The sequence below is a fragment of the Calliopsis andreniformis genome, chromosome 3 (assembly GCF_051401765.1).
Source record: "Calliopsis andreniformis isolate RMS-2024a chromosome 3, iyCalAndr_principal, whole genome shotgun sequence".
NCBI classification, from domain to species: Eukaryota; Metazoa; Arthropoda; class Insecta; order Hymenoptera; family Andrenidae; genus Calliopsis; species Calliopsis andreniformis.
In genome coordinates, this window is record NC_135064.1 from 19564695 (window position 1) to 19586295 (window position 21601).

A 21601-nucleotide genomic window follows, 5' to 3' on the forward strand; every position below is an offset into this window, starting at 1 on the left:
TTATTTGATAAAAAGATAATTATCAAAAACTGTTGATTCTATTTTTAAAAATGAATCTCGAAAAAAATATATAAACTACACTCCACTTTCTTTAGCAAAACTCAACAAAGAATAAAACAATTAAAAGTTCGCCCTGCAAATATAAATTCACTCGCAGAAGTTTCAATAACGCTATAAACGAAAACATGTAATCATCGATTCACGTAAATTGGAAGGAAATAAGTTTGAATATTACTGTTACTTGAAAATATATTATCTGGTAGAAAAATACCTGCGAGAACCGTCTACTATACGTAGCCCTCTATCGATAAGGTGCGGGAGGTGATGGTTCTGTACAGGGGCGCATGAAATTCCTTCTAAGATGCTGTTGTTCATTGATCGTATGTATGAATTTCATAGTGTTCGCAGGTTACAATAAATCAGACAATTTTTCAATTAAAGTTGAATTAAGATTGATATTGTAGTGTAGTGCGCAAGGACGATTAATCGTGAGACACGGAATTGAGAACTATTTAATGGATCCGACTATCGGTTGGTATCAACCGGAGCAGTTCGGCCCCGCTAAGGATTTGTGGTTACACATTTGGGAAGCTGAGAAAGGTCTCGATATCTTAACGCTGAAGAACGACTCGTCGTCGAATGTGATGGGTGTGAAGCTTCAACAGGACTTCATATCATTGGATTCGCTGAATTCTCGAACAGGGGACCGTATGCAGCATAACACTTGCAACAACTATTATAATCCGTCGCGTAGGAAAGGTGATAATCGTGCTAGCACCTACGGCATGAACTACAATTACGATGCCTTGGTTGGTGAATACGGTGGCTGTCCGTGGCGTGTACCCAATAAACATTATTCGAAAGGAGTTATTGGGTGAGTAACGTTATCAAGTGTCAATTTATTATTTATCTCGAGGAAATTGACCTGCTGTATTGCCCGTGATTCGTCCATATGGGCATGGTTAAGGTTATGTGTTTTCCACGCTCGTTTACAAATAGAGTAGACCAGGACCCCTCTTGTACTGGACGACGTTACGAATGAAAATTTGTTTTCGTTTCAAGAGGACGAACTGATAACGATCGAGACCATAATTATGTGGAATAGTTGATTGTTCTTGGTGTTAGTTCAGTTGTATGGACATAGTCTTTAATCTTCGCGAGTACATAGAATGATTTTGTGAGCACACGTGGATGTTTATGTAATACGATTATTTGTATTTCTATTTGCAATATTTTGCATTTCTAAGAATCGGAAGATAATACTCGGCTGCAGTAGATGATTTTTGAGATAGTGAATTTTTTTTATATTACATAAGTGCTGTATGTGTGTGTGTGTGTACATTTTGTTATACTTTGTAATTGGTAGTAGGTAATAATGTTAACATAACTTTAATATAATTGGCAGAACTGTAAACAGTATTGCCTTAAGATTAGAGTATTTACATTTTGTCTTTTTAGTATACTCTTTAAGTAGAAATTAAAACACAAGTTATGTTTAGTTCATATTTGAGTTGCAAAATAATGACTATATTTTGTTAATTTTTTAACATTTACACTTCCAAAGTATTATACCAATTTATTCTGCTTAATTTTTTATTTTTTACGTGGCCTATTATTATTGTTTTTTATCCACTGGTTACTTATCTTAAAATTATAAAAGTATTAAATCCAATATTATTTATTGTTCACATTTTAGTAGTAAATTATATAGGATATAAAAAATTATGTAGGGCTTAGATTACAAGGTTTTTACAACAAAATTTATACATATAATAATTGTTTCCATTAATTTTGTGTTTTCAAAAGTTATATGACTATAAATGGAAATAATAATTATCATTAAATAATTTTAAAATTAAAAAAAGCTCTTGAAAAACAATTGTATAACTAAAATGTTATACAAATTATTATAGTAGATAAAAAATTACTGATATAAAAATATTAGAATAGTTTTTTTGCAGTTCTTTGGAATTGTTAGAATAAAAACATTAAAAAAAAATTTCTAATTTATTATTTTCCATATGTAGATTACACGAAGAAATTGAAGATTTTTTTGCATATATGTGTCCCTCTAATGAAGAACATAGCTTACGAATGCGTGTTGTCAAAAGGATAGAACAAGTAATATATGATCTCTGGCCAGATTCTAAGGTTGAAGTATTTGGCAGCTTTCGCACTGGTTTATATTTACCTACAAGGTACGTATCATTGTACATATTTAAAAGAGAATGTAATGTGTTCACATGCAAATTATGTACATATATGTACATATATATATTATTTAAAAATTCCATTTTTATTTAAATCAAATTATAAAATAATTAATATTTGATTGGAAATAATGTAAATTTTTCTTCCAAAATAGTTGAATTACTATAAATAAGACTTTAAAAATAAGTTTTAAGACAATATTGTACAGTACCAAGTATTTTGAGTGTTTAGAATTTCTTGTTTTTCTTTCCAGTGATATAGATTTAGTTGTAATAGGAATGTGGACAAATCTACCACTACGTACCTTGGAACGTGCTTTGTTGGATCAAAATATTGCTGAGCCATCCTCAATTAAAGTTTTGGATAAAGCTAGTGTTCCAATTGTCAAGTTAACTGACAAAGAAACTGAGATTAAAGTAGATATCAGTTTTAATATGAATAATGGTGTTAAATCTGCAGAATTGATAAATTCTTTCAAAAAGCGATATCCAGTATTGGAAAAGCTAGTTATGGTATTAAAGCAATTCTTATTACAAAGAGACCTGAATGAAGTTTTTACTGGTGGAATCTCTTCTTACAGTTTAATACTTATGACTATAAGTTTTTTACAGGTAGGTCATTATAATCTTTTTTCTAAGTAGATAATAAACGAAAAATAATTGTTAGAAATAGTTTTGTAATGTTGAAACATAACTTGCAACATTGATATGTTTGTTATGTGTTATATGAGAAATAGATTTTCATTGGAAGTAATCGTACCACATAGAAAAATTTTAATTTCAGTTACATCCCAGGCAAAATGCTTATTGTTCAAATGCGAATCTTGGGGTGCTACTAATAGAATTTTTGGAATTATATGGTAGGAAATTTAATTATGTTAAAACAGGAATTCGTGTAAAAGATGGTGGTACTTACATATCTAAAGAAGAGGTAATACTGATATGCTTAAAAATATATTATGATCTGGATTGATCAGAACAAAATTAAAAAATTGGAAATGATTACAAAATCATGTAATTTTGTTTTGTTTTGTTTTGTTTCGCTTAGCTTAGCTTCTAATCATATGCTGTGTTTTATAGGTTCAACGAGATATGATAGATGGTCATCGTCCTTCTTTATTGTGCATAGAAGATCCACTTACACCAGGAAACGATATTGGTCGTAGTAGTTATGGCGCTTTGTACGTAAAAGATGCATTTGATTGGGCTTATTATGTCCTTTCACAGGCAGTTAGTCCTTTAAATATTTTAGTTAACGATGCAAATAAAGTAAGGTACGATTTTTCTTTCATTTAAAACTTATATCTATTTTTTATGATAATGTGTTATTAAATATTTTTTAAAATTATGTTCCATATAGTATACTAGGAAGAATAATTCGCGTAACAGATGAAGTAATAGAATATCGAAAGTGGATTAGAGAAACATTCCCACTACCTTTAAGTGAGGTAGATTCACTGTCAAGTTCAACTGGATCCGATGCATCAACACTCTCTGCTCCAGCTAGCGATACGGTACAAAATCATAATTTATTGAAATATAGAAAATCATTACCCACTAATTGTAAAATACCTCTAATTTGTTTCAATTAATTTTAAATGTCTATTTATACGTTCTTTCTTTGTTAAAAGGATTCTGAATGTAGTCGCGGTAATTCTCCTAACACTGGTGGGAAAGGCGAAGATAGAAATAAAGAAAGACATGTATATAATAATCAACATACTCATCACCATTCACAATGGAAAAAACCATTTAAGGGGACTGCTCACGGTATAACTATTTTGTCTTTGTCATTTAGTATTCAATATGTTGAAACTATGAGTTTCAATTGAAAAACGTTAACTTTATATTAATTATAAGTATTTAAAAAAATGTATATTTCTTTATTGCAGGTAATCACCATCATAGTTCTAGAGGAAATTATCATCATCGTGGAATAAATAATAATATAAGTGGGCAGAACAAAGTAAAACATTCTCTTCATAGCAATGGAAGCAATAACAATAGTCATAGTCCGAGTTCAAGGCCACAAACCGTAAAACGAAAAAAACAGTGCATCACACCTCGCGGCACTGGAGATTGTGTACGGTGATGAAACGTGCAAAATAATGTTGGACTTCATTTGTCACTTAAGTAGCGAGCTCAATATCATTACCGTGTGGTGAAAAGACATTGATTAACTTTCATCATACGCAATTAAATTATCCTTTCCATTTTAGTGTACAGAGGGGCTCAGTGTCTATAATAATGAGGAGTTGTTAAACTCTGCGTTTCTTTCCTCTTATAGAGACAAAGAAATGCTCCGAATATAGTTAAGTTTCATTTCACCAGAAACATTTTCTGTTCTGTACGAAATTTAACATACCAAAGACGTACAGAATTGTAATATAGATCGATTCAGTTTTACTTAATTGTTTTTTTGCATTACTGCACATATTACAAAGAAGCATTGAAAAAATATGTAATATTTTATTAATTATTGTTTATAAAGTTACAAGCTTATTACAATTTTTAAATAGCAATTGTGTTCATAACCATGATAAACTCATTGTAATACATTTATATAATATGAACGATATATGCGAAGCTTATTTACAGTGCAGTTTTTTTAAAGATTTCATGAAGCTGTAAAACAAACTCTAATGATGATGATAAAGACTTAGTTTTCTATATGGAACTATATTCTTATAACAAAGGGGTGACAGAAAAAAATTGGTGATATTGGGACTTACCTATTGTAAATATTGTAATATACATTATCAAACATAGAAAAATAAGTCTAAGAGTTACCTACTGAATTTTTTTTATTTTGTACGTACCTAAGATAGTGTTTGTTACAATAATTTTATCATTTGAAGTCATGGATATGTCCATGTATATATGAGAATTATCTATTTTTTTCTGTAATATGTAAGTCCAGTACTGTTGTGAAAATGTTTTGGTATATTTTTCGGATTTTAATAAAGTTATAAGTTCGTGTGCTGGTGATCAACAAATTTTGAATAAACATATTTTTGAAAATACTAACTTAATTGCTGAGGAAGAATAATATACTTTAGATTTTTACACTGTGTTCTTTGAAATCGTAATCGTGCATAATGCTTTACTTTTTATACAGAATTACTGATTTCGTAACATTAGCCTGTAATTTTTAGTCTCCCCTGAATAATGATACATTATTTTTATATTATCAAATAATAGTAAGCATACACGTCGTGATCAAATGTCAAATGAATTCAATGCACGAATCAGACATTGCATTTAAGTATTTTCTGTATTATTTTTTAAAACTGAGCAACATTTCAAAAATTTTGTATATGACAATACGTAGAAAGGCCTTGATATCACTGAGAACTCCGAATGTTGTATTGCGAAATTGTCTTGTTACTTAATATCGAAAATTACATTCCGTTATTCGACAGAAACTTTTGTTTGTCAGATTCAGCAGAAGAAATAACTGCGTTTAATATAACAAACGTTTACCAATTAAGAATCTTTGTCGGGAATTGCATTTTGTGTTAATACAAGTTGTAATATAATTCAAGCAGTGTCTCCTATTAAATTCAAGTGCAGAGATAAAAAAAAATCATTAGTATTTACTCTCCCTCAAGTTTCATAATATTTGCGTAGTATTGAGTATTATTCAACGAAATGTTGTTTACAAATATTATAAACTGTGATTCAATTTTATAATTAGAATGTCAATTGCCTGTTGCAGCATACATATATGCATGTATACATGCATATATGATGTACGTATGTATGTAAACACTAAAATGTGGATCTTACATTTTCCAAGCTATGTAATTATTATTATTGTTATTGTTACTACAGTCAACTAGTCTGCAGATGGTATTACAAATTTTTTCATTCAGAATCAAATTTACATAAAACCTTAACATTAAACATTTGCGATTTATGTTTGTCCATCTTCAGAAATTACTGAAAAATGTGTAAGTACTCAAATTTAATAAACAGTGATAACAGGTTTCATTGTGTCATTGTTGTTTTTTTTTAAATAATTATAGTTTACATCAAGAATTTTATTCTACAAATGATAATTATTTATTTATACAAAAATATTATATAATTTACCTCTCTACATAAATAGATTAATTAAAACTTGATTAAAATAGAATAGAATCTCAGGCAAAATGAGAACAGTCGCTATTTAATAAATAATGTTTGTATTTATTGGATCTATAAATAAAAATGTGTGTATACAGGTGTTATCTCTATGATAACATAATACAATAAAACTCAATGATTACAATAGTAACACTTTATTAAATTTTTCTTGATAACTGTACATAAAACAATATTATTAAGTGTTACTGTATGATATCTTTTTCTACTATGCTTCAAGTATAAATGACTTAGATTTATGGTTTAGAGCTAATTCCAGTGATAGGATTCATTTCTAATATTTTCATACGTTCCAACTGTGCAAGCCTGCGATCTTCGTCGAATGTAATTGGTAATGGAGGGAGTACTGTAAAACGTTATTAGATGAGTATCTAAATTCTAGACCTTTTAAGTAATTAGTAATTGTACTTTAATTAAAATAATCCTATTGTTTACATATATTTTCTGGAATTTTTATTCTATTAAGTTTTTGAAAGAATGTTAGACGTTAAAGTAGGACGAAAATGAAAAATAAAAGTATGTGTTCGTCCAAGAATTTCCTATAAGAGCATTCTCAATATTGCGTATACTGGTAAATTTGACTCTCGACAACTCGCAATAGTTGTATTCTCTGATCGACACATACTCATAAAATTGCATTTGAGCGTTCATTTGCTAATTATAAGTATTTAAAGAAACTGACGTAAGAAAGCCGCGCCTCTCAGCTGCAGTGGAATAGCTCGACTCTTATTGGAAGCTTGATGCCGTTCAATTTGCCGAGTTTTAGGTGAACTTTGTTAATTTTCAAATGCTTACAATTAACAAATGAAGGATCAACTATAATTTCGTTATTCTTGATTTTCGTCTTATTTTCATAACTGAAAATTTTAAAATATATGTTTTATATTTATACATACCATATTGTTTGAAAAACATGCACAACCACAAAGTTAATGCCACACCCATAAGTGTTATTCCTATATCTCCTTTCCATTCACCTGAAGGAGCATCTATTTCAGCAAATGTTTGACAAAAACTAGCACGATACAATGCTTTTTTTTCTTCAATAGACAATTTCTTCCAATCCCCCTTTTCTTTTTCCCTTAATGCCTATAATAAGATTAAGATCAAAGTAATAAGTTTCACTTAATGTAGCCATATATTTATGTGTACTTTAAGTATTACATATTATGATAATTATAAAAATTGTATAAAGTAATAATTACTTAAATATATAAAATAGATATACAGAAGGAGATTATACCATGACATCTGATGTATTTGCTTTGAACCTAACTGCAGGCATGGGATAATCAGTTCGATCTAGATAAGTTATTTCTCCATTGGATCCATAACCTACTATATCTCTATTTCCAATTTTGTCATGAACCTCGACAGCAGTAGACGACATTCCACGAACATTAGCTGGAATTTTTTGTCGTAAACACGACAAAAATAATTTGCCAGCCATTATGTGCTAAAATAATACAAATTTTAAATAAATTACAAATATAAAAATGAATTTATTAAAAGGTACACATGAAATAATGATTGTGGTAAAATAGAATTTAAAGTATATAATCATTCATACAATCTTATCATAAATAGAAAAGTATTCAAATACTAGTAAAGTATTTTGATATTTTATATACTTTGGATATAGAAATTTATTCACCTGCTACATGAATTATACAAATAAGTATAAAAACACTACAAATAATAGCCAACTTTCAAATACTCCATTATACATTTGTGTATACATTTATAAAATTGCTTAATTTTCCAAATTATGTTACGTATTGATTCGTGCAAAGATTCGGTTGTTACCTAACCAGTGTAAATTGCACAAAATCGACATAAAAGAGAATATGGAATATGTTCCAATTTGTTCAAGTTAGCAATTATCTACATAAATACCGTAATCATAGTCATTGTTAATAGGTACAATTAATAATATAACGTAATATATGAAAACTTACTTTCCTTCGACGATACGCAGTTCGCTGCAGAGTAAAATGGCTACGAGTAGGGTTAGTTCACAATTTGGTCATTCACGAGTGATACGTATTACTAGTACTTACACATATATACAAAATCGAATTGTAAGATATCGATATATACCTGTTTTTAACGTCAATTTTCAAGCAAACGCGATTTTCACAAAAAAATATAAAATTTACAAAATTTTCCTTAGATTTTGTGTTAAAAAAGTTAAATACATATAAACAAAATAACTTTCTGTCGATATTTTTTTAGCATTTGTTGAATATTTCATTTCTAAAGAAAAGAAATGTAATCATAATTAAAGTATGTTTAAAATTTATAAAAAATTCTTCCTAAAATGAAAATTATAATTACATATACAGGGTGGTCAAAATCAAATGATCAAAATAGGTGGTGTCATTTTAGTAGCCTATTCTACTTTTTCTAAAGAAAAAAAAAGATTCTATAAACAGAAACCTAGAAACTCTCTCTTTTCAAGGATATAAACGATGTTTATTTACGATAGTATATTTTAGGAATGCTATAAAAGATATCTAAAAAAATGATTGAAATTTCTTCTGCGCTAATATACACTTTAACTAATCCAATTTCTGAGTATTTCCAGGCTATCAATAATTATCGTAAGCTAAACCTTTTAGAATTCATCAGAAATACAAATCCAAAGGAGTTCGGTCGGGGAAGCATACAGGTTATGCAAATGGTCCTTTTCTGTCAATCCACCAATTGGTCTAATTGTTATAAAGATAGTTATAAATTATATTTCAACATGAACATTTCTATTCTATCTTATAATTAGCCTTTTGATGATTCTCCACTGAACGATTCATATGAAAATATTTGAATTCTATCTTATCGACCGAGAATTATGAAGTAGTCTCTATTTCTGGCTATAGGATCGTACAGTTCGCGCGATTGTAAACTCGCGGTTGCTTACGGCATGACGTTAGCCAAGTCGTGTGTCATGGTGCGTTGCAGATGAAAAGCGTACTACATTTGTAACGCTTTTATTTTACATGCTGTATTTTAATGAACATTTTTTTGTACAAGCTTTAACGACAGGTGAGGATCCCAATGACGGATAACACGAGTGCATCGAGAGAAAAACAATAACAGTTGTGGGCGAACGAAGTTCAACGATGCCAGTGAGGTTTTGATATGGCGGCAAATTTTAGCCAGGCGGAGATTCGTTATAAACTTCGTTGGTACCGAACGGTTTTTCTATTGTTTATTCAGACGCGAGGTTGATATTATTTCCGCGTTAAATTCCGGCCGACAGTGTGCCCAGTTACGATATTACATGGAAAAATTGAAACCTTGTGCATCCTCTGCATTTTGAAGCACAGTAGCGACATATCATGGCGGCGAAATTTTCTTAACTGCAGTTGGTCTATCTCGATTACTTTCATACCTAATACGCACGTAAAGGAATTCCTTTGTAAAGTAACACACTTAGCAATTTTATATGTTATACAGAAAATTCGTCCCGTGAGATTTTTATTTTGCGTTGAAATTTTTCTGTGATCCAAGTGATGTAGTTATATTGCATTGGCTCAGGCACATAACATGTAGCTGAAGAGTTTTCTGTATACACTTCTTATAGTGACACTAGGATTTAGACGTGAAATTGTGATGTAGTAGTTCCATATTGATACAAGACAGTGGTGTAATTTGTGTTTGTATCCATGTTTATCTTTCCTATTTTTTAAGATTATTCAAGATGAACAAGCGTCGTAGAACATCTTCAGTTGCAAGTCGAGGCACAGAAGACGATGGTGATGATATACCACCTGAACCAACAAAAAGAAGAAAAAAATTAGATCCTGTAAGTTGTTTTATATATTAAAGGAACTCAGTTTTTGATTAATAATTAAAGGTAATCATTCTTTAATTTAATATATGTAGAGTGACTTGTGCCAACAATTATACGATGTGCTACGTAATCAAAAAAGGGAGGATGGAACATTGTTGTGTGATGCATTTATACGTGTGCCTAAACGCAGACAAGAACCTGGTTATTATGAAGTTGTAACAAATCCTATAGACCTATTAAAGGTTCAACAAAAACTAAAAACTGATGAATATAGAGATATGGATGATTTAGCAGCTGATATTCAACTTATGGTTAATAATGCTAAAGCTTTTTATATGGTAATGTACATTAATGTAAATTATTGAATACATGTATGTTAAGTGAGTACTTACTATAAAGATTATTTTTTAAAAACAGCGTACTTCTCCTGAGTATAAAGATGCCACTGAGCTTTGGGAATTATGTGTAAATACAAAAAACCGTATTATGGAAGAATATGAAGACCCAGAGCCTAAAGGAAAGCTTATATTAAAAGTAGGACGACTGGTAAGTTATACTATGTACAATGCAATATTGATGTATTATTATTGTATTGACAAACATGAAAAAAATATATTATGTAAATTACATAGGCTCGAAAAGCTACAACGAAACAAGATGATGCAGAAGACACATCTGAAAGTTCTACAAATCCTGATGAGGAGACAATGCAACTTTTTGAAGATCTGTTTGCAGCAGTTATGACAGCAACAGATCCAGCTGATAATAATAGGCCTTTACATACAATGTTCCAACTCAAGCCATCCAAAAAAGTTAGATAAATTTTTACTGGTGAAGCATTAATGAGTTTTCTTCTTAAGCAAATGTTTTATAGGAATAATATTATATTTTCAGTTGTATCCAGAGTATTATGATGTAATTGAGACACCAGTAGATTTGAAAACGGTTGCTAGAAAAATTCAAGAAGGAGTTTATAGCTGCGTCGCCGACATGGAGAAAGATTTAATGTTAATGTGTCGTAATGCTTGTCAGTTTAACGAGCCTGGATCTCAGATTTACAAAGATGCTAAACTTTTGAAAAAGATTATCACTGCAGCAGCAAGAAAACAGGATAGTGGATTAAGTAGCAGTATTCCAAAGATTGCAACAACGGCGCCATCAACACGAAGTAAAAGAGGAAGTCGTACTATGGCACAATCTTTAATTGCACAAACTGCTTCGTTACCGGATGAAGATGAAGAAAGTGACGACGAAGATGAAGAGCCTGCAGAAACTGAAGAAGCTGACAATCCACAATGGCAGCTATTTCAAACTATACGGACAGCGCCTAATAATCAAGGTATTTTGAAATCAAATTTATGTATGATATTATCGCAGTTTAACGGTTATTGTTATAATAATAATAATGGCGGTATATTTTTTAAATTTGTACAGGAGTTAGAATGAGTGAATATTTCTGGAAACTACCACCGAAGAGATTATATCCTGACTATTATAAAATGATTAAGAATCCTATTTCTTTATTACAAATACGTACAAAAATAAAGGTAAGTAATAAAAATGTATGTACTTTATAATTTGTAATTCATTTTCATTTTATTCATAACTCTTGCAGAAAGGTCAATATGGGACTGTTAGTGAAGTAGCTGGTGACATGAATATCATGTTTGAAAATGCAAAAAAATATAATATTCATACCTCTAGATTATACAAGGTAATCAATTAGTTATCAATTAGCTTAAAATTTTATTTGAATGTTATTTACTTATGTTGTAAATTTTTAGTGTGCTGTAAAGTTACAAAAAATTATGCAAGAAAAAGTGCAAGAGCTTTTGGAATTTGATCAGGTAAATACAATTTTATTGAAATGTACTATCTTTTGTAATATTCTTTATATATTTTAAATAATTTTGATACTAATTTCTTTTATTTGTTATTTGTACAGGACTCAGACTCGGATAGCGAATTTGAAAATAGTTCGCATCAACCTAAACTAATTAAGCGTGCTTCGAATCTGTTAACTCGTGGAAAATATAAAGATAACATACCATTGAAGAAAAGATTGTATGCGTTAGTTAAGTGTGTCATGGAATACGTTGTAAGTAATTCCAATATAAATTACTAAAATAAAAACATATCAATACAGAGGATTATTTTACAGTGCGAAGACGGTCGACAACCGATGTTAATGTTCATGGAAAAGCCTTCTAAAAAATTGTATCCAGATTATTATCAAGTCATAGCAGAACCCATTGATATGTTAGCTATTGAAGCTAATATAAAAGCAGAGAAATATCAAAGTGAAAATGAGTTAATACAAGATTTTAAGGTACATTTTAAATGTTTTTACAGTAAAAGAAATATGTATTTTGTATTTTTTATTGAAATATTTTATTTTACATTGTATATTTACTTTTCAGTTAATGTTTAACAATTGTCGTCAGTACAATGAAGAAGGTTCTTTAATATATGAAGATGCAAATACTTTGGAAAAGGTTTTAATGGATAAAGTAAAAGAATTAGGTCCTTTACCAGAAACACCTAAGCCAACAAAATCAAGTGCATCGACGCCGACTAGGAATGTTGGGTATGTAAAATTTAACGTGTGTAAAATTATAAAAATATTTATCTTTACATATAATTGAAACGGTATTTTTACTATAATAAAAAGAATACGTGCACGTGATATATATGTTTACAATATATAGGAGACCTAAAAAAGTTGTACCGCTTCACCTACAAAAATTAAAAACTATGTATGATACCATAAAAGACTATCACGATGCAAAAGGAAGACAGTTATCTTTAATTTTTATGAAATTGCCAAATAAAAACGAGTACCCTGATTATTACGAAGTCATTAAACAGCCAATGAACATGGAAAAAATAGCTTCCACATTAAAAAACAATGGATACGACAATTTAGACGAACTTGTGTCGGATTTTATATTAATGTTTGATAATGCTTGCAAATACAATGAACCTGATTCACAAATATACAAGGTTTGTACACTCATATGCGTATATACATAATATAATTTAATATTCATTTAAGCATTTGGTTTGGCATTTGACTATATTAAATAACAGAAACAGTTATACTTTTCTATCAATAATTCATGATACAATAATAAAGAATTTACTGTTGGGATTGATAATATTCTTTTATAAATAGTTTTCATTAAAAGACAGTCCTGTACTTTACAAAAATGGAATAAAAATGAATCGTTATTTGTGGGAACAAATTTATGTCTAATCTTTCTAATATGTAGCAACTGCAATTATAAACAATGATATGTCGCATAAGTAATTCAATGATTCCAAACTAAATGGTTAAAATAAATTAGCATTTCAAATAATGAACTCTACTAATTTTGAAAAATGTTGCTCTAAGAATATAGGTATCATAATAAATTTTTACTTTGAATTTGGGTAAAATAACAAACAATTTCTATTTTCTAATACTTAATTTTCTAATTAACATTGCTTATTAATTTTTTATTTACAAAAGAATTCCACCATTTTCTGTTTCAAAAGATAGCTTAAAAAACGGTTATTAATGTTATATTCAATATTTTTTAAATTATGATATAGCAACAATGTACCTTACGAATAATACGTAAGACGGAAGTTGAATTGAAATTTCGCGCTAAAACATGGAAAGTCCGATCTGTTTACGATTACAGTTTTTGAGGTTACGTGAAGTTTGCTTCCTTCATAGCTTTGTCGCTTCGTCTGATTTAATACAAGAATTTAACGCGATAACAAATGATTTTTACCTGTAAATGTATGTAATAGTAAAATTAGCGTTAATATGCGATTGTATCGCACTGATGATCATAAATTAAATGCATCTACTAATTCACTGTAAATGTTGTGACTTTACAAAAGTTTTTTTATGGGTGTACATATGTTCAGAATGTTCGAACAAGGGAATAGCAATAGACAAGGAAGCAATGTTTCCGCGCAAAAGACATTAAAAGTCCGACCTTGTTTTATCCGTTTAATGAGAGACAAGGAAGTAGATCAACGTTTATCAAAAAAATCTAAGAAGAGTGAGACAGAAGTAATCAATTACTTCATTCTTTTTAAACTGTTACTCATTAATAGTTTTTTTTCTTTTTTTTTTTTTTTTTTTTTTTATTGATTTTTTACAGTGAAAGCTAATAATACTAATATATACAAAATATTATCTGTGAACAAATGAAATGATGTTCTAGGATGCTTTGATTTTACAACGATTAGTTCTTCAAACTAAATTACAATTAAGTGAAGATGATGAAAGTGTCCCTGATGTATCTGCTGCAATCCAGGAAATATTGGCAACTATTTTTACTGCTCTTTACAATCATCAAGATGAAGAAGGAAGATGTTACTCAGATTCTATGGCAGAATTACCAGAACATGATATTGTTGATGGAAAAAAGTAAGCTTGTTTTTGATATGCATTCAATATTATTTAACTGTATTTACAGAATATGATTTTCATTATTGACATAAATTTCTTTTGTCTCGAATAATAGAGTCAGAGGATTATCATTAGATTTAATTAAAAGGAGATTAGATCGTGGAGTTTATAAACGTCTAGATCGGTTTCAAGAAGATGTGTTCACCTGCTTAGAAAGAGCTAGAAGACTGTCACGAACAGACTCACAACCTTTTGAAGATAGTGTAGAACTCCAAGCATTTTTTTTACGTACTCGTGATGAAGTAACTCGTGGTGGAGATTTATTGCATTCACCAGCACTTAACTATACTCTTCTCGATCTTTCTGCTCAAGTCGCAGAGCTGAAACGTGTTAAACAACAACAAGAATTAACATTGCCTAATGAAGAAGAAAGTTGTGATGGAAATGATACAAAAGTATGTAGCATCTGTCATAAAAATAATCTAAAGAAAAATATTCTTATTTATTTGGTGTCTTCATTTTGCTTAGGATTCTGAAACAAATGCTAATACGGAAGGAAGTAATAGCGATAATGGTGGTTCAATGAGTTTTAATCAAGAAGTATATAGAGCCGGTGATTTTGCGTATATAGAACCTACAGAACGAGGCATGGAATATAGTGTTGTCCTTATAGAACGTTTGTGGACAAATGCAGAAGGCCAACAAATGTTATATGGCAATTTATTTTACAGACCAAGTGAAACTTATCATGTAGCATCTAGGAAATTTCTTGACAAGGAACTATTCAAAAGTGATGCTCATGTAGCTGTACCTTTGTCCAAAGTAGCTGGCAGGTGTTGTGTTTTAAGTGTTAAGGATTATTTTAGAATGCAACCAGAAGGTTTCTTAGAAAAGGATGTATATGTATGTGAATCTAGATATTCTACAAAAGCAAGAGCATTTAAAAAGATCAAAGTCTGGAATTTTGATCCAGATCATTTAAAACTAGTTTCAAGAGATAAGCCTTTAGAACCAAAGAGGGTAATATCAGTTTATAAGGAAAGATTAGAAAAACACAAAGAAGAAATCGCAGAGTTAGAAGAAGGTGAAAAACCGACAGAAAAAGAAAGACCTGTAAGTTACATTTATAATAACCATATTATTTATAATGAATCTGTATGTCAGTAAATAGTCTCATCTCATGTATCTTATCTTATAGAATGTGATAGTATATAATCCAGATGACACAGAGAATACCTATTACGAGCAATACAATACATGTGCGGGTTCTGTAAAAACCGGAGATTTCGTTTATGTAGCGACAGATGGAGGTAGACAACAAATTGCACAAATTGATGCTATATGGTCCACCAAAGAGTATGTAATGTATTTTAATATAAATTACGTAGAAGTAATAATATTAACAATATTTTTGCCTTTTATTTTAGTGGAAAGTGCTACTTCAAAGGCCCATGGTTATTAATGCCTGCAGAAGTGCCACATACTCCTACAAAATTATTTTATAAACAAGAACTTTTCTTATCTACTGTTGATGGTACTCACCCTATTGTAGCTATTGTTGGAAAGTGTTCTGTTCTTGATTATGGAGAATATATATGCAGTGAGTACATTAGATAAATTCTAATAAAATTTAATCAGGTTAAAATTGAAAAATGTATAGTTTTCAAAGGAGTATAGCATTTTTGTAACAATTTAATGCTTTCAATAGGTCGACCTACAGAAATCCCAGAAGATGATATATATATTTGCGAGTCGTTGTACGACGAAAGCAAGAATCTTATGAAAAAACTTGGGCAGGAGGGTTTAAAAAAATTCAGTCACAGTACGGCAGTAACTGAAGATGAAATTTACTTCTTCCGAAGACCTATCAATCCTGCTAAGGTCTGTAAAAAATTTGAAATATTTGAGCTAACATTATACACGAATGTTCGATAACAATAAGTAGCCCCACTATTTTGACGTGCAACTAACTAAATATTATTGCTTTTGCATGTGATGTGTGTGTTATAGGTTCCGGGCGATGTGGCTCAGACGCAAAATCAAGTCAAGTCTGTTACTCCTAGTTCAACTCAATTTGAAATGGTAATTTCTACTGATAATTTTCTTACGTTTCGTTAACAATATGACAAAGACGCATGTTCTCTTCAAATCACACGCAAGCTCATATAAACATAGTTACAGATTGATATCGAATTACATAAAATGAAGCTGCATTTTAGGTTTACTTAACATATACATATGATTTGCGTGTGACGAAGGCCTTGTACCAATTTGTATCTGAGCATGTTTCTCATTTTATGCCGGCATATTCGTTTTACTTTACTTTGTTCCTTTCTTTTTATTATCATTTACATACATATACATATATATTTTATGAGATTATGTTCTACATAGCATTCGTAGGCCTAGCAATTATTTTTCATGGATTTAAATTCAGAGCACCTGTTGGGTTTATCGCTAATACATATATATGTGTATATATATATATATATGATATACGTAGAATACCACCAAAAAGTCTCGCTTCCATGTCACTCTAACCCAATAATATAAAAACGAAAGGTATTGCTTTAAAAGGAATGCATACAGTACTAATATTTAAACGTGTAAGTTTTTAAACTATTTGCAAGGATTGAAAAATTATGAAATCTTGGTCTTGGAGTTGGAAAGTCACGTTAAGGAAATACAGCGCGGTATTTGAAATTTATTGGAAAATTCTTCTAAATCTGACGATATCTGATTGAAAAAAAGGGTTTACGTAGATAATATAGCTTTGTGCAGGATTGTTATACTGATACGAAGTATTCACAGAATATTCATGATACTACATTCGGTAACGGATAATGAACGTAACATAACATAAATGGTATAGGAAGCATCACCATTGTTACCGAAGCTGGAACCCGATGTGCTAGGCATGGGAGTAGGATTAGGAGTGGGAGTAGGAGTAGGAGTTGGGGAGGACAGCATGGACGCTGGTGGTCCACCGTCCGTTGGATCCGCAGAAGCTCAACCGGTGCTCTCCAATACTCAAACTCCTGTGTCGACTAAGAAGGTAGGCCTTATCGTGACATTATTTGCTTATAAATTTATCACATACTGCGTTTTATTTGTTTTATTTTATTTTTGTTTAGAGAAATATGCCAGCATATCTTTATTTTTTTTTGAAATTTCTGCACCGTTCGAACATCTTTTCTAACATAGAAGGATGATTAAATGTTACCTTTAAAGGTGTAATTGTTAAATATCGTCTCTAGGACGATGACAGTTTGTAATTTATGTTTTCTTCTGTTTAGAAAACGGCCGGTAAGAAATTAGTTACGGGCTATATTTTGTATTCAAGTAAAATGCGAACGCAGATTACGCAAAACAATCCCGAATCGTCCTTTGGGGAAATTAGCAGAATTGTTGGCAACGAGGTATTTATTTATTTTTTACTGTTCATTTCCAAGTTAATGTTAATAGTCTATTTACGAAGGAAAGTTCGACGATTAAACTATAAGATAATACATATTACAAAAAAAAGTTAATCATTTAGTTAGATCCATTTTCTAATTAAGTGTTTTTCTAATTTCAGTGGAGGAAATTGCCAGCGGGTGAAAAACAGGCATGGGAAGAAAGAGCAATTAAAATGAACGAAGACGGAGGCCAACTTAAAGGAACATCCGTTTCAGTGGGTACTAATTCTGTGCAAGATGTAGTATACGAATGCTGTTGGGATAATTGTGATTGGCAATTTGAAGATATGACTGATTGCATCGATCATTGTATCGCCGAACAGAATGGACACGTACAATCGTCTTTCGCTAACGCTTCTAATGGTACGTATTCTATTATGCTTTACTTCAATACCATTGATAGTTAATGAAGACTTTATCGAAGAATATTTATTTCCTAACAGATGTGGAGTTTCAATGCCAGTGGCGTGGTTGTGGTCGTACGAAAAAATCTGTACCTCCGTTTCCTAGTGTACAAAGGCTCGCAAGGCACGTGAAGGAAGTACATATCCTTAAATCAAATGGACGTATAATACCTCCTTCGGAAAGAAGCAAGTATGATATCAGAAACTGCTTCACCATTATAATACATCAATTATACATTTCTTTGTTTTTCATTTTTATTGTGTTGCTATTCTTTACAGAAATTACATGGCATCGAAAGGCCCAACGATATTACCGCCAATGGAGACAGGTAATTAATTCGTAATAAATAGAAATTAGTATTCACAGTAAATGTGTAGTATACATAGTTATATGTAAAATATATTTACTTTAGAAACATCGGCAGCTGCGACGCAGACAAGTAATGTTCCTGCTACCAAACAACCAGAACCAATGTTTGTTGCTGTTCCTCCAAGACCAAGTCGTGTATTACATTCAGACGCATATTTACGGTAAGATTATTCTTTTTGCTATTCGAATTATAATTGAAATTATATATATTTATAAAAACATCATTTAATTTGTAGGTATATTGAGGCATTAAATGTAGAAAATCGGTACATATCAAATTGGGATAAACAAATGAATGCTAACTCTGATAATACACAAATTCCTGATGTAACAAAATTGCCTGCCGAGTGGTTAGGCAATGGTGTAGGCAACCATGGAAATGTGGTGAACGCCTTATGGACACTCAGGAACATGATGATGCGAGATGTGTTAGCCATCAATAAAACTTTATAGTTTATAACTCGTTAAGATCTATAATCTTTAATAATTCGATGCTACCTTAAAACTACAATTTTCAGGTCCGTCGATGCTAGATGAAAGACTGAGAATTATTATTTGAATATCAGTATATTTATACTTTCATATTACATTTTTTTTGTTTCATTTCTCATTTTGAATTAGTATTTCAAACATAACTTAATGGTAGCACGTCCTTCAGTGATTTCTGGTTTGTAATTATTAAGAATAATTACAAAAGTCATTCTATCATCATTTGGTTATCACCAGATTTTAGATCTGCAGAATATTGACTTGAAAAGATTTGAATTTAGTGAAATACTAATTTTAACTTCCGACTAAGTTTCGATTTTCACTAAGTGAAAATGCTACGTGCATTATTTTCGATACATCGTCTATAGATCTGTTAGGCGTAGAAGAATAATGTTACAGTGTAAGAATCGCCATTTTGTACATACTTTGCTATTCTTAATTTTAACGTTTCATAAAGAAAAATTTTGTATTTTGTGTATCGCGCATTATAAAAGTGTGACTTGAAGATTCCTGTATTCATAATATAATATTAAGCTGTACATGTAAATATAAAATAATGCACTTTAGAAAACAAATTTGACATAGACAAGAATATTACTGTATCTATGTGTGTTAATTCCATTTATGTAACATCAATGTAATATTCATTCACTTTTCTAAAGAAACTTTTATAGGAAAAGTAAATTTAATAATCATTCGTAAATTTATTTGTAACATTGTCTTTTCAATATTTTCAGTGAACGGTACTATAAAGCTGTACATAATTAGATATGAAAATAACTTTTTACAATGTAACATTCTGCAGAAGTTCACACAAACTGCAATCTTGAATATAAAAAAAGATGTTTGCCATCAAAAACGTGGTACACATATAGAGAACAACGTAAGAATCTATTTGTACGAATAAATTCATTATTTAAATAATAACTGTGTGTAATCGTGGTTTACTACATATAATTAATAACTACATTTTGTCAGCGTATAGATAAAAGTTTTTCGTTGCTTCGTATCGTCAATTTTTGTTATTAAAAGGCAATACTTTATTATTACATTCTGTACAAATGTATGAAACTCACATACGAAAAAGTATTTTTATTATGAAAGAATTAGTAAATGTGCAAAGGAATTGATTGAATACAAGTTTATTCATTTTTATGTATACAATACGTACGAAATTTAAGTTTGTTATGTTATATGAATTTCCTATGTAGGAATTTACAATATAATTTTAAACCAAAATATTATATTAACAGTTTTCTTTATTGATTATTTATATATTTGCAAAAACTTATTAAAAATTTTAACTAACATGATGTACGTAATTTTACGCTTTGTATATTTTTATCAATGCTATCTTTTTCTAATGTCTTTTTTTACTCTTTGGAACATTTAGCAATTATTATTTTACAGCAAAATGAGATATATTATTTAAATCGTTTCACCTAGCATTGACACACGAATATGTTAGAACAAAGTTTTTTAAAAGTGCCAAAGCATTGGAAAAAATTCTTGCTATTATTTTTTTACTTAAAAAGTAAGATCTCTAATTAATAGGATGAATTTTATAGAGCGTACAACTTAAAAGTCGCTCACCCGCCCTCCGTGTTGCCAGTCTCCCCATTTCGTTGGATCTTTTTCGCTATCTGGTATTAATTCCCCGCTACTTGGATCAGTTTCCACCAGCATTAAATCCACAAAACGTTCTTTCGGACCGACTTCTATTTATACAATATGCAAAACTAATCCTTCCTATTTCCTTCATTTAAATCAAATATATTGTGCTTACTTGGTATTGGCTGCAATTTGAGTTTTTTATGAAACTGTTTCATTCTTGTAGATTCTTCTTTAACGTCTGAATCTGTTTTTCTCACTTGCAATGCAACATCTACGAAGGTTAAAACATTAAAGTTATTTTGAAAATTGAGATTAGCGCCATTTCATACTTGTTACAATTTGTCTAGATCGGCATGCTAGCGGTTTTGTAGATATGTTAATTAGAGAATGAAACATGTTGATGATAATACAGCTCAGAGATGTCTGTAATTTAAAAATATCCTTATTCGTATATTTTACTGAAATGATAACGAAAAGGTTTGAAAGTTTAGAATGTTCTTTTGTTATATTTTTAACAAAACACTTAACGAAAGTGTATATTATTTGAGTATATACATTTTATTACGTTTATTCTTTTTGTTTTCGAAACTCAGAAATGACACTTCAAACGCATTTTTGTCTTGTTTGAGCGTGTAAAATATAAAACGATCTTCTAAAATTTTTGACAGCTTCTAATTATCTAAGAAAGAAGCGCCATCTTCAATATTTT

At 30.2% G+C, this 21601-nt stretch overlaps 4 protein-coding genes across 11 annotated transcripts; 2 read left to right on the top strand and 2 right to left on the bottom strand.

The window, feature by feature from the left end:
* The first annotated feature begins 265 nt into the window (after positions 1-265).
* Positions 266-6205, top strand: LOC143177210 (terminal nucleotidyltransferase 4B). Its single transcript, XM_076375047.1, has 9 exons — positions 266-380; positions 465-874; positions 2028-2198; positions 2465-2822; positions 2995-3141; positions 3291-3484; positions 3571-3724; positions 3842-3980; positions 4103-6205. Exons 1-9 carry the CDS (start codon positions 345-347, stop codon positions 4300-4302), a joined length of 1809 nt encoding a protein of 602 aa, XP_076231162.1. The 5' UTR covers positions 266-344; the 3' UTR covers positions 4303-6205.
* A 272-nt stretch (positions 6206-6477) lies between these two features.
* On the bottom strand, positions 6478-8428 carry LOC143188808 (cytochrome c oxidase subunit 4 isoform 1, mitochondrial). Its single transcript, XM_076393258.1, has 4 exons — positions 8315-8428; positions 7600-7812; positions 7253-7445; positions 6478-6702 (listed from the first exon to the last, which is right to left on the bottom strand). The coding sequence occupies exons 2-4, from the start codon at positions 7804-7806 to the stop codon at positions 6593-6595; spliced, it is 510 nt and encodes a 169-aa protein (XP_076249373.1). The 5' UTR covers positions 7807-7812; positions 8315-8428; the 3' UTR covers positions 6478-6592.
* An 832-nt stretch (positions 8429-9260) lies between these two features.
* Polybromo (protein polybromo) lies at positions 9261-19257 on the top strand. Of its 7 annotated transcripts, none has more exons than XM_076393002.1 (27): positions 9261-9398; positions 10047-10161; positions 10242-10487; positions 10567-10695; positions 10782-10961; positions 11044-11488; positions 11584-11696; positions 11765-11863; positions 11934-11996; positions 12095-12247; positions 12311-12478; positions 12570-12736; positions 12858-13152; positions 14370-14575; positions 14673-15012; positions 15086-15670; positions 15756-15913; positions 15985-16157; positions 16266-16438; positions 16568-16639; positions 17430-17612; positions 17854-17976; positions 18135-18378; positions 18459-18609; positions 18699-18748; positions 18833-18950; positions 19026-19257. In XM_076393002.1, the coding sequence occupies exons 2-27, from the start codon at positions 10057-10059 to the stop codon at positions 19240-19242; spliced, it is 4956 nt and encodes a 1651-aa protein (XP_076249117.1). In that variant the 5' UTR covers positions 9261-9398; positions 10047-10056; the 3' UTR covers positions 19243-19257. The 7 variants fall into 7 exon arrangements, with proteins under 7 accessions (XP_076249117.1, XP_076249120.1, XP_076249122.1 ...); XM_076393005.1 differs by having other exon boundaries at positions 12095-12244; XM_076393003.1 differs by having other exon boundaries at positions 9305-9541.
* Positions 18840-21554, bottom strand: LOC143188644 (uncharacterized). 2 transcript variants are annotated; one of them, XM_076393015.1, is made up of 5 exons: positions 21448-21554; positions 21222-21315; positions 21065-21163; positions 20872-20996; positions 18840-18968 (listed from the first exon to the last, which is right to left on the bottom strand). In XM_076393015.1, the coding sequence occupies exons 2-5, from the start codon at positions 21286-21288 to the stop codon at positions 18957-18959; spliced, it is 303 nt and encodes a 100-aa protein (XP_076249130.1). In that variant the 5' UTR covers positions 21289-21315; positions 21448-21554; the 3' UTR covers positions 18840-18956. The 2 variants fall into 2 exon arrangements, with proteins under 2 accessions (XP_076249130.1, XP_076249129.1); XM_076393014.1 differs by lacking the exon at positions 18840-18968 and having other exon boundaries at positions 20664-20996.
* Positions 21555-21601: the final 47 nt, after the last annotated feature.

What these genes read in the sequence shown, in the direction of transcription:
- LOC143177210 (XM_076375047.1), top strand. Translation starts at nt 345, where the DNA reads ATGAAATTCCTTCTAAGATGCTGTTGTTCATTGATC. An exon ending in GGTTTATATTTACCTACAAG is followed by an intron (nt 2,199 to 2,464) that starts GTACGTATCATT and finishes TTTTCTTTCCAG; the next exon opens with TGATATAGATTTAGTTGTAA. An exon ending in CTTACATATCTAAAGAAGAG is followed by an intron (nt 3,142 to 3,290) that starts GTAATACTGATA and finishes TGTGTTTTATAG; the next exon opens with GTTCAACGAGATATGATAGA.
- LOC143188808 (XM_076393258.1), bottom strand. Translation starts at nt 7,806, where the DNA reads ATGGCTGGCAAATTATTTTTGTCGTGTTTACGACAAAAAATTCCAGCT. An exon ending in CAAATACATCAGATGTCATG is followed by an intron (nt 7,446 to 7,599) that starts GTATAATCTCCT and finishes ATCTTATTATAG; the next exon opens with GCATTAAGGGAAAAAGAAAA. An exon ending in CATGTTTTTCAAACAATATG is followed by an intron (nt 6,703 to 7,252) that starts GTATGTATAAAT and finishes AACGTTTTACAG; the next exon opens with TACTCCCTCCATTACCAATT.
- Polybromo (XM_076393002.1), top strand. Translation starts at nt 10,057, where the DNA reads ATGAACAAGCGTCGTAGAACATCTTCAGTTGCAAGTCGAGGCACAGAA. An exon ending in AACTCAAGCCATCCAAAAAA is followed by an intron (nt 10,962 to 11,043) that starts GTTAGATAAATT and finishes TTATATTTTCAG; the next exon opens with TTGTATCCAGAGTATTATGA. An exon ending in CCTCCTTCGGAAAGAAGCAA is followed by an intron (nt 18,610 to 18,698) that starts GTATGATATCAG and finishes TATTCTTTACAG; the next exon opens with AAATTACATGGCATCGAAAG.
- LOC143188644 (XM_076393014.1), bottom strand. Translation starts at nt 21,288, where the DNA reads ATGTTTCATTCTCTAATTAACATATCTACAAAACCGCTAGCATGCCGA. An exon ending in ATCTAGACAAATTGTAACAA is followed by an intron (nt 21,164 to 21,221) that starts GTATGAAATGGC and finishes TAACCTTCGTAG; the next exon opens with ATGTTGCATTGCAAGTGAGA. An exon ending in CAAATTGCAGCCAATACCAA is followed by an intron (nt 20,997 to 21,064) that starts GTAAGCACAATA and finishes TTGTATAAATAG; the next exon opens with AAGTCGGTCCGAAAGAACGT.